This window comes from Populus euphratica, unplaced genomic scaffold (assembly GCF_000495115.2).
Source record: "Populus euphratica unplaced genomic scaffold, PopEup_1.0 scaffold3.1, whole genome shotgun sequence".
Lineage (NCBI taxonomy): Eukaryota > Viridiplantae > Streptophyta > Magnoliopsida > Malpighiales > Salicaceae > Populus > Populus euphratica.
Window position 1 is genome coordinate 4,678,817 of NW_011499847.1, and position 16,133 is coordinate 4,694,949.

At 32.3% G+C, this 16,133-nt stretch overlaps 2 protein-coding genes across 4 annotated transcripts; both read left to right on the forward strand.

The window, feature by feature from the left end:
- The first annotated feature begins 4,814 nt into the window (after positions 1-4,814).
- Positions 4,815-7,645, forward strand: LOC105109135 (uncharacterized). 2 transcript variants are annotated; one of them, XM_011003734.1, is made up of 7 exons: positions 4,815-5,013; positions 5,202-5,248; positions 5,340-5,562; positions 5,761-5,927; positions 6,048-6,146; positions 6,363-7,154; positions 7,289-7,645. In XM_011003734.1, exons 1-7 carry the CDS (start codon positions 4,953-4,955, stop codon positions 7,634-7,636), a joined length of 1,737 nt encoding a protein of 578 aa, XP_011002036.1. In that variant the 5' UTR covers positions 4,815-4,952; the 3' UTR covers positions 7,637-7,645. The 2 variants fall into 2 exon arrangements, with proteins under 2 accessions (XP_011002036.1, XP_011002043.1); XM_011003741.1 differs by having other exon boundaries at positions 4,984-5,073.
- A 1,600-nt stretch (positions 7,646-9,245) lies between these two features.
- On the forward strand, positions 9,246-12,455 carry LOC105109118 (uncharacterized). Of its 2 annotated transcripts, none has more exons than XM_011003721.1 (8): positions 9,246-9,347; positions 9,578-9,678; positions 9,805-9,854; positions 9,972-10,194; positions 10,410-10,576; positions 10,684-10,782; positions 10,983-11,774; positions 11,936-12,455. In XM_011003721.1, exons 2-8 carry the CDS (start codon positions 9,621-9,623, stop codon positions 12,269-12,271), a joined length of 1,725 nt encoding a protein of 574 aa, XP_011002023.1. In that variant the 5' UTR covers positions 9,246-9,347; positions 9,578-9,620; the 3' UTR covers positions 12,272-12,455. The 2 variants fall into 2 exon arrangements, with proteins under 2 accessions (XP_011002023.1, XP_011002028.1); XM_011003726.1 differs by having other exon boundaries at positions 9,248-9,565; positions 9,613-9,678.
- Positions 12,456-16,133: the final 3,678 nt, after the last annotated feature.

Genomic DNA, 16,133 nt, shown 5'->3' on the forward strand with positions numbered 1-16,133 from the left:
TCTAAGCATGAAAGGGCAGGAGGTATCCAAAAATGGTGACTAGGAAAAAAAGGAACGATCATCTGTATAGTATATGTTGAGTTTCAAATTAGAAATTTAGAATGTTAGAAGAGCCTTAAAGAGAAATTATTTTGCAGGTTTTATTTGGGTCCGACTTGTGTTGCACATGCATGAATGAAAGAGGAAGGAACGCCAACTTTGCAACAAAGGGAACACGCAATCAAGCCTTTAGCAGCAAAGAGGAAGGTTTTTCCCCCCAGAAATGAGCTCTCTGTCTACAACTGATCATGTGAGCATGCTCCTGGAACACATTTATGGAAATTAATGTTTGATTTTGTTCTGTTTCCAAGAATAAAACGAGTAATTATATATAAGACTTTGTGAACTTAGTAAATCCAAAGATAAGTTGCAGAGATAAAATCTAGCAGACTGTTATCAAATACCCTAGTTCCTATAGGAAGGGGTTTGGATTAAAACCTTGCATTCGGGTGGGTTCTACATACAGCATGCTCACATGGAAGAACACATAAAAAAGAGAGAAAAGTATAAAATATTACCATGACATGCTTTCATATATAGATCCACATTCACACATCATACTTACATTACATATATACTTATGAATTTCATTGAAGACACAACTTATTAGTACATTTACTGGCTTGTCTACCTAACAATCAAAGGGAGGGAAGAATAAATGATCACAAAAGAAGCCAAAAAAGAAGAAGATTTTGCTTGGCCATTTGGACCTGATCAAGCGAGCTTGCCTCTTACAGGTTGTCTAATTTACCAAAACTGTGCCTTTATGGCAATGTGTGTGAGTTTACAAGCTATTTTTGTAAGAAAGAAACAAGTTTCCTTGTCCCACATGGATAAGTGGTGACTGATCTGTGTTTCTGGTAAGTTTCAGAGAACTTTCTTGATCTTATATGAAAATACGGCCTTTCCAGGATAGTTTAAATGACCAAGGAACCATTCCTGTATGCCAAAAGTAAATGAGTTCACAAACTATTTTTGTGAAAAAAAGAAGTGAACTCCGAACCAAGCCCCATTATTTCTCTAGCCATGCTCTATATGGCCATCGAGATGGAAAGCCATTCGCACAAATCATTATGAATCCCATGGTCAAGAGTAAATTCCAGAGGAACTGCTTCCCCCTAGAACTTTCAGATCTTTGATGCCATCAGCATTTATTTTTTTAGAACTTGAGCTCCTTGAATTCATTATTATTATTATAGAACACTGAAAACAGGAGAACCAACAAGAAAAACTCCATCTTTTTTTTTTATATAATAAAAAATCATAATGATGGTGGGATTTCATTTTAGCCAAGGCTGGTTGTTTGAAAAGGAAGTGTGGAATTTAATTTAATATTTTAGTTTCCTTACTTTAACAAAAACCTAAAAGACTTGGTGAAAACATTGTTCACTTACCAACAAAATACGGTTGGTGGAACAATGGTTTGTATTGCTAATTTATTGGAATTTCCGATACGATGTTTAAATCGTCAATTGCTCAACATGTTTGGTTGCTGAGTGTTAATGTTGTTCCATCACCAGATCAAAGTACCATATTCCCGTTTGCTGATTCCAGGCGAGTCGAGATCCTCCTTTCTCATTGGTATAGGTTTCATCCACCATAAGCAATTCGGATGTGTGTGTGTACTTGGCCATGGTTCATGATGGATTTTCTTGGAATCGAAAAGAGTACCTTTCATGGATATCATTGCCAATACTGCACATTTGAAGGCAAAATTCAGTCCATGTAGGATAGCAACATATTTTACTAAAGGAATGACATGGAAACTCCAATCTACTAAGGAAAGGAAAAGGGGGAAAAAACATTCTACGACTCATCATTTTGTCTTGAAATAAGAGTACTATACCTTAAATCTCTCTTTGCCAATTAAAATACGGGGTTTTTTTTTCAGTGCTTTTATTTTCTCAATCATGCATTTCAATTTAAAATTTTATTTTATTTTACATATCAATCTTGAATTTAAAAAAAGAGAAAGAGGGTCACTTGACCACACTTCACCATGAAAAATATCCTTCTTGATATTAATGGGTTTATTTTCTTGAGAAAAAATTAATGATGGTGATGTTTCTTTATAAACATGCTAAAAAAGTGATTGAGATTCTTTTATTTTTTCTATGGGGTTGATTTTCATTTTTTTAGAGGTTTTTAGGGTGTTTTGAAAGTTGAAGATAGAGTTATCATGATTTTTAAAGAATTTTTAAGGTACTTTTAAATATAACAAGTTGCAAAATAGGTTTTTTTACATCTAAAAATGGGTTTTAAAACAACATATGATCTATACTTTTTTTTTAAAAAAAATGACTAGTGACATGCAAAAAAATAAAAAGAAAAAAATTAACTAAATATGTATATATAAGTTTTCAAGCCCAAGTATATTTGGCTTTTCGAGGTATCAGCCAAGTTTGATATCCTTTAGTGTTTTTTTATTTATTTTTTCTAATTATAATTAATATTCTCCTTATTAATTTTTTTAATTATTAATCATTCTATTAATTAAAAAATTAAAATGATAACATCTATTTTTATGGATAGTGTATTAAAATGTATTTGGGTGATTATAAATAAATACCCTTATATTCAGTTTCATGGATAGTGAATAAAATTGTAGACTCAAAGTTTTAGCTCAAACTTAAGTTCAAGTCAGCCGAAACCTAACTTAAGTTAACCTATATATTTAAGAAAGAGTTGCAATAGAATTTATTTTTTCTCTTCTAATTCTTATAGCCACCATGACCCTCCTCTTCTCAAACCAAATATTTTAGTTTTTGATTTTGAGTTTTTGGTTCAAGAAAGGTGAAAGTAACAAATAAGTGGTTCTCTTTCATATTACTTTTGATTATAGTTTGTTTATGGAATAATTAAAGATGAGATTATGATTTATAAGAATTAGAAGTTTATGTTGTTAAGATTGATTTATGATTAAGAGTTTAATGGTAGGTGATTAATTAATATGTTGTAAGAAATAAGGATTTGTGAGTTGATTTGTTTAAATAATTTTTTATGGGTTAAGAAATTCATTTTAACTTTGCTGGAAAATCTGGACAGAATGGTCTTGAGGTTGAAGATGATCAAATTTTATTTTGGTCCTTATTTTATGAAAATTTTAGTTTAGTCCCTAAACTTTGGAAAAATTACAATTTATGCCCTCAATGTATTTTGAGATTTTGAATAGTGTTATTATGAGGTTAAGGATGATGAATTTCAGTTTGATAATTGATTTAGAATATTTTTAATTTGGTCCCTCAATTTTAGGAATTTACATTTTAGTCCCTAAACTTTATAAAAATCATAGTTCAGTCCCTGGTTCATTCTAGACAGAATTGAGTATGGTTTATGGGTGAAATTTCAGTATGGTTATGTATTTATAATTTGGTCTAGTTTTGGTAAAATTACATTTTGGTCTCTGTTTTGGACAATTGTCGTTTTAATCCCTAAACCTAGGAGATTAAACCTTGTTTTATTTTATGCATTGGAATCTTTTATTTGTATTGTTTTGAGTTGCTTTTGAGTATATTTTATATATTTATTGTAGGTTCTTCTAACGATCCTTAATAGATTTTTCAGGTATTTCATTTGACATTTCTTTTAATCTATATTCTTCCGGATGAGTGTGATAATCTTTAATATGTATATAATATAAATAAATATGTATGTTGATTATATGATAAGTACGATTAGTTAATCTCTTGAAGATTTATATATTTGTTTTATTTTCTAAGTACTCATCTATTCTTGAATTTATACTCGCATTCTGTCGAGTTAAATTCTATTTGATATAATATACATTTCTTTGAAGATTCTGTAAATATCTATTATGCTTTGATATAAGATTTGTCAGTAACTCCATGCTAATAGAGAGTAGCTAGCCTATGTGCACATAGTATTCTGTTTACCTAGCTGGTGAGAGAGGCATCAGCTTGTGGCAATTGATCATCCCACAATAGTCACCTTCGGGTGTCATCTGGTCACTGTCGAGTGTCATTTGATCTCTGACATGTATTCCACTATGTTATTATAATATGTTTAGTATGTATATGTGTGTGTGTGTGTATCAAGATAAATTGTCTTGCAAACTATTAATATCTAAAATATATAAAATATATATTAAATATTATTCCCTCATTGAGTTAGTTGAACTCACCCATCATTCTTAATATTATTTCAGGTTCTTAGTTTTTAATAGCAGTTGGATTTTGTTGAGTGTTTTTGCTTTATTTTTGGTTGGTATGCCTTGCTTGTTTTGCAGGATTTTCCTTTTAGTTTTGATTCGATATCTTAGGCGCTTCACTATTACCCTATTTTAATTAAATTTGGATTTTGATAATGTAATGAGTATTATGAACTATTATTTTTGTTTTATTTACTGATGAAGAGTTTTGAACTATCTTTTAGGTTTATTAATTTTGAATAATATAATATTTTTTAAAAATTATGAAATGCTGTGTATTTTTAAATAACTTATTATTTTAATATATTTATTTTAAGACTTAACATAAATGAAATATCTTTTTGATATTATTTTTATATTGCCAGTCACGAACTCGGGATTTGGGTCATGAAAAAAATGAACTGAGTTTCCACCAGCAACGTTTTTCTCTTTATAGTTAGTACAACACCTGTAACGTCGCTATATATAATTCCAAATAAATTTCACGGGCAAACCTCAAGCTGAAGTGAGTTTCAGTGATTAACACTGTCCGAGGTTGGCAACTTGACATGCATCTAATGATGTTCTTTAAAAGAGGAAGTGGGATTTAATTTTAATATTTCACGCTCATGTGTCTTTGGCTCTGGGTGTTTTATAAGCTATATATTTTATTTTAGAAAAGAAAATGATAATGATTTTGGACTGATGTTTCTCTTCAGGGTGTGTGGCCTATATTTCAGGGAAGCTTGTTTGCTTGTGCTTTGAAATGATGAAGATACTAGCAGGATGCTGGGTATTGGTGCTCCTAAGCATTTCCCTGCCTTCAGGTCTCTCTCTCTATCAAACACACACACGACTGCTAAGGGAATGAATGTCATTCAAAAAAAGTAAATTAAATAGGAATCACAGGGAACAGTAAAACATTAAGAGCGTTTATGCCTGTGTATTTGCTTACTATTGTAAGTTATGGTCTTCAAAGGATTCTCACCTTTACATCTGTCGTTTACCGATGCAGCGTGCAGGATTCATGCTTTCTCCTATGATTATTCTGCTACAACAGAGGTACGGATAAACACTTTTCACCACCCAGACTTCCTTCCAAATTAGCACTGAGAAAACTGTTACAACTATTTTTCTAAACTTTTCCGAGCAGTGCTTGATAGAGCCCCACAGAGCTCAGTATGAAGGAGGGATCATAGCTAATCCAGATTTTACTCATGGCGTACAAGGGTGGACTGTGTTTGGTCAAGGAGCAATAAAAGAAGGAATATCAAAGAATGGAAACAGATATATTGTTGCACAAAGCAGAAGTCAGCCACTAGACAGCATTTCCCAGATGGTTCAGTTAGAGAAAGGAAAGCTCTACAGCTTCTCTGGTACGTCCTTTCCAGTTTATTTAAAGTAGAAAATTTTCTCTAAGTTGCATTTTCCTCCAGAGGGGAAAAGCTAATAGCTAAAGATATCACTAGCGAGTCAAAGGGAACTAGCATAAGAAGGATATACTTGTTTTCAATCTTTTTTCTTTCCTTCGTTATTTTCCAGAAAAGTTTCATTGAATTTATTTGAAATTTCAGCTTGGGTTCAAATCAATGGAGGACGTGGAAATGTAGCTGTTGTATTCAAAATGTCTCGGGGTGAACTTGTTCGTGGTGGTGAAGTTTTGGCTACGAATGGATGCTGGTCTTTGCTGAAAGGCGGTGTGTTTGCAAATACTTCAAGTCGTGTTGAGATTCTATTTGAGGTAAATACCATTAAAGTATCATGAAGTCCAGTTTCCTAATAGTACAGAAGCATTTGGATAGGATTCAATTATCTTTCAAATAGAATATTTAGATTTATGGTTTTTTTCTCTCCATTGCAGAGCAAAAATACAGAGGCAGAAATATGGGTAGACAATGTCTCATTACAACCTTTCACCATGGAACAATGGAGATCCCACCAAGATGAAAGCACTGACAAGGTAATCAATATGATTGTATAACGTGAAACGTGTTTGTGTCTGTGTGTAGCATTGCCTTAACAAGCTTACATGTTTTAAATTGATGAACTTCCATATATCTTGAGAGAAAAAAAGAACAAAACACATGCATCTTACCAAAGAGAAAACAAATCCATGTTATAAATTTGATAAATCTCATCATCATATGCAAATTCCATGTTGATTCTCAACCTGCAGGAAAGGAAAGGAAAGGTGAGATTCGAGGTAAGGTATGGCAACGGAACTGCAATAGAAGCTGCACGGTTCTCAATAAAACAAACCAAGTCAGACTTTCCATTTGGATGCTGTATGAACTATCACATTATCAACAGCACAGATTACCAAAACTGGTTTGCTTTGAGATTCAAGTATACCACTTTCACCAATGAAATGAAATGGTACAGTACTGAAAAAATACAAGGTCAAGAAAACTATACTGTTGCAGATGCCATGGTAAGATTTGCCCAACAAAATGGCATTTCTATCCGAGGCCACAACATTTTCTGGGACAATCCTGTGTACCAACCACATTGGGTTAAGAATCTAACTTCAGAAGAATTACAAAAAGCTGCAGCCCAAAGAATAAAATCAGTGGTTTCGAGATACGCAGGACAACTTATTGCTTGGGATGTAATGAATGAAAATCTCCACTTCAGCTTCTTTGAGGATAAACTTGGCAAAAACGCGTCTGCCGAGTACTATGCAAGAGCATACCAACTCGATCCAGACACCACAATGTTCCTGAACGAATACAATACAATTGAATATAGCGGTGATGAAACAGCAAATCCATTCAACTACAAGACGAAACTTGATGAAATTCTGTCATATCCTGGAAACCAAGGAATACCCGCAGGCATTGGTTTGCAGGGCCATTTTGGTTCTGGCCAGCCTAACCTTGCTTACATGAGATCATGCTTGGACATTCTAGGATCAACAGGATTGCCTATATGGCTTACAGAAGTGGACGTCGGCAAAGACCCGAATCAGGTATTGTCATTTTTTCAAGCAAACAACAAAACAATTCCCTATACAGTGTTCTATTACTTATAGTTACTAATGAATCAGTTGCCAACTGATGAAATATACAACTAATGGTAGATGCTAATATTTCATTTGGACAGGCAGAGTACTTGGAGCAGGTACTAAGGGAAGGCTATTCTCATCCTGCTGTTAAAGGGATTATAATGTTCGTTGGTCCAGCAAACGCTGGGTTCAACAGTACAGTCCTAGCAGACGAGGACTTCAAAAATACTCCAGCTGGAGATGTTGTGGATAAGTTGATAGATGAGTGGAAATTTCAGAAAACAGAAATAAAAGCAGATGGTAAAGGGACCATTGAAATCCCGCTGTTTCATGGAGATTACAACATAACTGTCAAGGACCCAGTTAGCAGTTCCTTAACTGCTTTCAGTTATAAGATGACAAAAGATGTCAGAAGAGACACTGTCCATCTTCGTATCAATGCCTGAATAATATGATCATCCTACTTCAATCATAATGTATTCCTAATATGTTTCTCCGGTGTAATCTTAAGACCTTTGTTAACTCTTAATGATATTGCCTGATAATTCTCGTGCAAAAAGGCTTTAACTTTTTTTAGTCTCAGATTATTACAGAAGAACAAACGAAATTATAGATGGCATCAACAGAAGCAAGAAAGTAAAGGGTCTTGATAAAACTAAACAAGTAGGAACTAATTTTGCAAAAGATTCAATCTTTCAAGAGCCAAGTTTTTTTTTTTTTTTTTCAAATATGAGGATTTTTCTTAGATCAATTGTGTATGAGAACAAATTAAGATTATATTTATAAGGTTCTTACAAAATGATTTGATTATTTTTTAACTCATAGCTAGAAAAAAAACTCATAAGTATATTTAGTTAGAAATAATTTTGATTTAAATAGGAAATTTATTATAAAATTGAATGAATAATTACAGTTTATATAAATTTTAACTTATATATTCTCACTTATACTATATATTTTTTAAAATTTATTTTTATCAATTATTTTTATAAATTAAATTATTAGAATTAGTACAAAAAACAAGAGAAAAAAGAATGTTAAGTAATCATTACATGAGCAATGACTTGCTTCATCTCATAATTCCCAATAATCATATTTGATGCAATTTTCAAAGTAGCTATATTTTATGCAATTTTTTCATAAATGCTAATTTCTTCTCTCTTTAGTCCATTTTTTACATAGCTTTATTTTTCAAGATATTGAAAGTGTTCAACCAAGAGGAACATAAATATGGTAGAATTACTCCAAATATAATGGAATACAATGAATAACTAATCTTATCCTATTAGTTATTTTATGACATTTATTTTAAGAAAATAAATAAATAAATAAAAATTCATGAGAGACAAGAAAATATAAGAATATATTTATTAATAATATCTCTTTTTTACTTATATCTTTCTGATTTTAAAGTAAATCTAAAAACATAATTAATAGGGTGAAACTTGTTGCTTTCTGAACATCATAAATTTTTTTATAAATTATTATTTATTTTTTGCACTAATAAAAAAATATTTTCATTACTCTTGAATAAAATTAAAATAATTTCTTATAAATTATTTTTACTAGCAATTTATTCTCATCCTCCAAGCTAACAAAATGTTTAACTCAGAGGAAATGAGAAAACGTAGGACACTCAAAAAAACAAAGTATCAAATCAGTCCCTATATTTTACGGTGCATGCCATGGAAATGAAAGTCAATTTCACATTGGAGGAACAACTTCTGTAGATGTTTGAGGTGTAGTAATTGTTATTTTTTAAAATTATTTTTATTTAAAAATATATTAAAATAATATTTTTTATTTTTTAAAATTAATTTTTATATAGTCAGATAAAAATAATTCGAAAATATTAAAATAATTAAATTAAATTAAAATAAAATAAATTTTTTAAAAATTATTTTTAATGAAAATATTAAAATAATTAAATTAAAATAAATTTTTTAAAAATTATTTTTAAAACACGGAAACTTTGGAGATTACGATATCCGGGAGCATCCGTCCTTTCCAGTTTTTTAAATCTTTAGCTACTTTAATTAATTTTTTTAGCTTTTGTCCTTAGTACCACGCGCGCAACCTTCTTTCCAATAAACTCCAGATAAGTTTCACGAGCCAGCCTGGGAAGTTTCAGTGATTCAACAGTGTCCCAGAACCCAGGTTTGCGAATACTTGTCTTGTTTCCTTCTCTCTTGCTTTGAGAATGGACTTGGCAGCAGTTCTTAAGCATATTGTTCTTGCGGTGCTTTTTACAGCCATTCATTGTCTGTTTTTATTTTAGCAAATATCTGGGCATCTTGGTATGGTACATTTAGTTGCATTTTTTAAAGTTCTCCAGAAATAGAAAAACAAATGATTTGGACTGACATCTCTTCCCACTGTGTAGCATACATATGCTTCAGCGATAGCTTTTTGGCTCGTGTCTCTGGGAAAATGAAGATACTTGCAGAAGCTTTGATCTTGGTGTTTTTTAGCATTTTTCTGGGTTCAGGTCTCTCACCCTCTCACTCACTCAGGCTTATATCTCTATATTTGCTTACCAATATTGAAGTTGCTTTTGGTATCAAATAATAAATTCATTAATTCTGACCACCATATTCTTCACTGATTGATGCAGAGCATAGGATATGTCATGCTTTCTCTTCTATTTATAATGCTAGAACAAAGGTAACCAGGACTATCTTTTCACTATCTAGGCTTCTGTGCATATTAGACTACAAAAAAAAAAAAGGGGCCGAGGCTTGCAATGGTAATTTAAACTATATTTTTCTAATTTCAAACCAGTGTTTGGTAGAGCCCAAGACAGCTCAAGATGGAGGAGGGATAATCGCTAATCCAGATTTTACTCATGGCATGGAGGGGTGGGCTGTATACGGACAAGGGGCAATGAAAGAAGAAATGTCAAGGAATGGAAACAGATTCATTGTTGCGTATAACAGAACGCAATCACTAGATAGTATCTCGCAAAAGGTCCAATTAGGGGGAGGTCTCATCTACAGCTTCTCTGGTATGTTTTCCAAGTTTTCCCATCTGTCTCAAGTTTAAGATTTTTGGGTTTTTCTTTTTGAATTTTATTTTTGTTACATTTTCCTACGGAAGGAAAAACTAAGAAGTAAGGTTATCGCCGGCAACCAATACAAAAAATTAGAGACAACAAACACAAGAAGGTTACTAATTATCTATTTCAGAATTTTTAAAAGAAAAGTTTGATTGAAATTTCAGCATGGATTCAAATCAACAAAGGAAGTGAAAGGGTAGCTGTTGTTTTCAAAATTCCTCATACTGAACTTGTAATTGGTGGTAGAGTTCTGGCAAGGAATGGATGCTGGTCTTTGTTAAAAGGTGGTATATTTGCAAATTTTACTAGCCATGCTGATATTCTATTTGAGGTAGAGTACATGAATTTAGTTTCCTAGCAGTGCAAGGGCATCGAGATCTAATTCATTGCTTTTTTCTAATTGAATTCAATGATATGCTTATTTACCCCTCATTGTAGAGCAATAATACAACAACTGAAATATGGGTGGACAGTGTATCCTTACAACCATTCACCTTGGAGCAATGGAGAGCCCAACAGGACAAGAAGATTGATAAGGTACTTTAAATCTAATTGCATTGCTTGTTTATGGCGTAGCCTCAACAATCTTGAGAAACCATTAGCAAAACCGTACAAGCGAGAATCTATAGCCACCAGGATGAAACAAATCACATGACTTTCCATGGAGAAAACATATCCATATTATTTCAATAAAATCTACATCGTGATCGAATCCAGAGTTAAATTTAAACCTGCAGGAACGCAAGAGCAAGGTGAGATTCAAGGTAACTTATGGCAACGGAACTGCAGTGGACAGTGCGACTGTTTCCATTAAGCAAACCAGGTCAGAGTTTCCATTTGGATGTGGCATGAACTTCCATATTATTGACAGCACAGATTACCAGAACTGGTTTGCCTCAAGATTCAAGTATACTACTTTCACCAATCAAATGAAGTGGTACAGCAATGAGCCGAAACAAGGACAAGAAAACTATACTGTTGCAGATACCATGGTAAAATTTGCCAAGAAAAATGGCATTTCTATAAGAGGTCACAACATTTTATGGGACGATCCAAAGTACCAGCCAGAGTGGGTTAAGAATCTTACTTCAGATGAATTAAGGAAAGCTGCAGCAAAAAGAGTGGATTCAGTGGTTTCAAGATACGCAGGGCAATTAATTGCCTGGGATGTAATAAATGAAAATCTGCATTTCAGCTTCTTTGAGGATAAACTTGGCAAAAATGCTTCTTCCAGGTACTTCAAACGAGCTTACGAGCTCGATCCCAAGACAACAATGTTCCTGAACGAGTTCAATACCATTGAATATAGCAATGATGAAGATGTGGACCCAATCAGCTACATGAAGAAACTAGGCGCGATAGTGTCATATCCTGGAAACCAAGGAATTTTGGCTGGCATTGGTTTGGAAGGTCATTTCGGTGTTGGCCAGCCAAACCTTGCTTACATGAGATCTGTTTTGGACATTCTAAGTTCAACAGGATTGCCTATATGGCTTACTGAAGTGGATGTCGTGAAAGAACCAAATCAGGTATTATAAAGAACCAAATCAGGTATTACACTTGCTTTTCAAACGAATATAAAAAATAATCCCAAATACATCCTATCAAGGTTGGTTACTGATTCCAGGTTTCCAACTAGTCTAAAAAATGCAACGGAAATTAGTTGCTAATAACTGTTTTTGGTGGGCAGGCAGAGTACCTGGAGCAGATACTAAGGGAAGGTTATTGTCATCATGCTGTTAAGGGGATTATAATGTTTGCTGGACCAGCAACTGCCGGTTTCAATGCTACAACCTTAGTAGACAAGGACTTCAAAAATACCCCATCAGGGGATGTTGTGGACAAACTGATTGATGAGTGGAGAACTAAACCTACAGAAACTAAAGCCGATGGTGAAGGATACTTTGAAATGTCCCTGTTTCATGGGGATTATAACATCACTATCAAAAACCCTGTGACTAATTGCTCAACTACTTTGAGTTACGGGGTGACAAAAGGCACTACCTCCATTCATATCAACGCATGAATTCTCTCCCTGACACAGCCAATACATAGCCCTTCTGTAATTTTAGGACAAATATTAACTTTGATCATTAAGCTTCTGAATTAGGTAAACAGTTCTGTTTATTTGTGACAATTCCGTAACTGGCTCCGGAATCTGGATACCTAGCTACCACCTTTACCTTAAACTTGGTAGAGCTATTCCTGTTTTTGTCTCTGAATTTTTTCGATGTCCATCTACGCCCAAGAACTTTGCTCAACTAAAAAACCCAAAAAGTAGAAATTATTGACATTAATATTAACAAAAATAAACAAAAATAAACCAGTTTCCTTTTGCGTGCACTGCTCATCCCTGACATTTCACTATTCATAGCAATATTTATTGGGCTAATTTCCTTTCATGTAAGCGCTGTTTATCCTCTCGTATTTCACTAATTATAGCACCATTCATTGAGTAAATTTCCTTTCTAGGTCGCGCAAACTTTACATTTGTTATGATTTGATCATTAAACTTCTTTCTTTTAATTTTGTTTTTAAAAGTTATGTTGTTGTTGTCCTATATTTTTTTATGATCATTGGATTGCATGTTAACACTTGCCTTAGGTGTTGAAGAATGTTCCGGGATTAAATAAGAAGTTTTAGAATTGTTTCGAACTGGCATCAAACTTTTTATCCTTAAGAGTTGTGTTGTCTTTCCTCTATTTTTTTCTTAATTCTCTTTGGATTGCATGTTAAGACGTGCCTGAGATGTCAAAGATTGTTGTTGCATAATAAAATTTTTAGTTATAGTACAAAATAAAATTAAAAGAAAAAGGATCAAAATTAAAATTTATAAATATTAACAGGCTTTTCACATATATATTGTTCAAGATATGTGTTAAAATAAAATTAAAAAAAGAAGGAACAAAATTAAAATTTGCGAAAATTAACAGCCTTTTCACATGTATATTGTACAGTATGTGTATTAAACTACACTTTAATCCCACAATTTTTTGTTTTTTAATGTTTGGTCCCTTTTCTTTGGAATTTTCATTTTAGTCTCCAACTTTTTTATCCTTTCAAAACCTATATCATGAGAGAGGAAAGAGAAAGTAAAATAATTTTAGAAAAAAGAAACCTTTTAGTTGGCCAGATTTGAGCCACTAATCACGTTAAATAATTTTAGGAAAAAGAAACCTCTTAGTTGGCCAGATTTGAGCCACTAATCACTCGACTTGAATTTTAGTATTTATGAATTCAACTTTGATAAATGACCTTAATAAATGTAATTTTACTTTAATGATGTTAGAAAAAATAAATTGTGAAACTTAAACTGAGTTTAAATTTTAAACATCAAATCTTAAATGTCTAATCATTCTCGTTTTTGAAATATTAAGGGACCAAAAAGTTTTCATTTAATCTTTAAATTGCCACTTGTTTTTTCTTATTTTACGCTTTGGTCCTGTTTGTTTCAATTGTGTCCAAAAATAAAAAGACAAGAGTGAACTTATCTTTCCATTCTTTAAATTGCCACCTGTTTTTTCTTATTTTACACTTTGGTCCTGTTTGTTTCAATTGTGTCCATCCCTAACATTTTTTGATAAATTGTTCATGAACTTGGTCGCAAAATAATGCAATTGAAGAGAAACAAGTTTTTGATAAATTGTTTCGCAAAATAATGCAATTGAAGAGAAACAAAGTTTGATGACTAAATTTAAATATATATATATATATTGCTACCATGAAAACCCTACGTGATTTAATGATATCTATAATCAACCGATTAAAAGACATGTATAAAAATGCAATAAAAAAAATATGAAAACAAATCACAATCTTCAATTATTCAAAATCTAAATCTATTGATGTGGTACTTCATTTTCTTTCTAAGTAGTGATTGTATTGTATGGATTTCAATTCAAAATATATATCTTGATTTGTTTTCTCAACATAAGGAACAAATTGATGTCCTTACTCCATATTTGGAAGCTGCAGGAGAGAGTTTAATTTACTCTTAAATATCTAATCAGTATCTGTATATTTCTTGCCTGTCCTGCTTCACATCATGCTCTGATTCATGAATATGCCTTTTTCTAGTTTATTCGGAAAACTCTATATATTGAGTTTATCACACCCCCCTTCTTCTTCTTTCTAGTGTTTAGCATCTCTTGCTGAAAGGTATGTATGCCGCACTTGTGAAATCATGATCATTCTCATGACTTGAATATATGTTCGTCGATCGTTTTACGATGTGGATCGAATCCATATCTTAATCATGACTTGAATATTTCAGGCAAGGCCTCTTCACAACATGTTGTGAGAAGATGAAGATATCTGCAGAAGCTTGCATGTTAATGCTCTCCTGCATTTTTTTACTTTCAGGTTCCTCTTCTGCCATTTTAGTCATAGTAACATACTTTGAACGTGAAGAAAATATTAACATAAACTAATTGAGGCGGGGAAATGACAGTTGCTCTTCTCCTAAACTGTTCTTCATTTGATTAGTGTTTTGTTTTTTTCTTTTCTTTTCTTTTTTGGAGGTTTATTTTTTTAAAAAAAGTATCCTTTAATTTTTTTAATTTTAAGTTTTAAATAAAATTCTCTCTCTTATTTTTTTAAATTTTTTAGTTTATTAAAAAAAACTATAATTGATTTTTTAATTTTATAATGCTTCAAAGAGATTATTCTAGTTTATCTGTAAATTTTATTTTATGTTTTATCTAAATAAATTATATTTATATAACATGGTCATAAAAATAAAAATTATTTATTCTTATATATAAAAATTAATCTCTAATATAAAATAAATAATAACATATAAAAGAACAAAATCAGACCGACAAAATAAATAAATAATAGCGTGGTACTACCACCCATCAATTTTACCCTTCACGTTGTCAACTCCACCCTTCCAGCACTTACCATCCAATTATGTTAACAAAATCCGTTAATCACATGTGTGCAAACACCACCGGTCTTCAGATTAGTAATATTTATTAATTAAAGCATAAGAGAACAATTTTGTAAAAATAAATCCCATTTAGATTCTATATTACAAAATTAAAACAATTGAATTTTAGGTTATTTCCCTATTTTTAAATTCAAGAATTATGATGCGGGCATGGAGCATGCTATGTCAATTGATTTGAAGGAAGAGTGGACAAAAGGGCAGAATTGAAAACATAAACGTCAAGGGTGAAATTGAAGGATGCAATTGTTCAAGGGTAAAACTAATAACTGTCCTATAAGTGAAGGGTATTTTTGTAGTTAATCTATTTTTTCCCTACAACGAACAAGTCGCTTTTTAACTGATGCAGGGCTTTCGACTCGTGCTGCTTTCTTCCATGACTATTCTGCGACAACATAGGCAAGATTAAAATTCTCATCTCACAAAAAAAAAAAAAATCTATGTAAATGTTGCTTTTCTTAACAGAAACAAGTCACTGGAACAACAATCTGCGCCCTTTCAGAAATTGCAACTTATCTTCAGCCTTTTAGTGGTGTATTATGTACAATACTACGACAGAAAAAATGTTCCTAGTATTTCTTAAGGCCTTTTAGTGGAGTATATGTACAATACTAAGGCGGAAAACAATTTTTGGGAAATTATTTTCCAAATTTTCCTATGTTTATTTGTTATTAGAAAAGTTGGTCACCTTCGACTGAAAAGTTTGTCCTAAAGTGCCTGGCCATTCTACTTAATCCGGAATTTAGGCGTGACATCAAAGGGTGGACCGTGTTTGGAAATGGAGCAATGAGAGAAGGGGTGTCGAGGGAAGGAAATATGTTCATTGTGGCATGCAATAGATCGAAGCCCTCGGACAGCATCTCGCAAAAGTTTCAATTCCAGCAAACAAAACTCTATAGTTTTTCTGGTACATCTCTTTCCTCAACCTGTCAAATTTTAC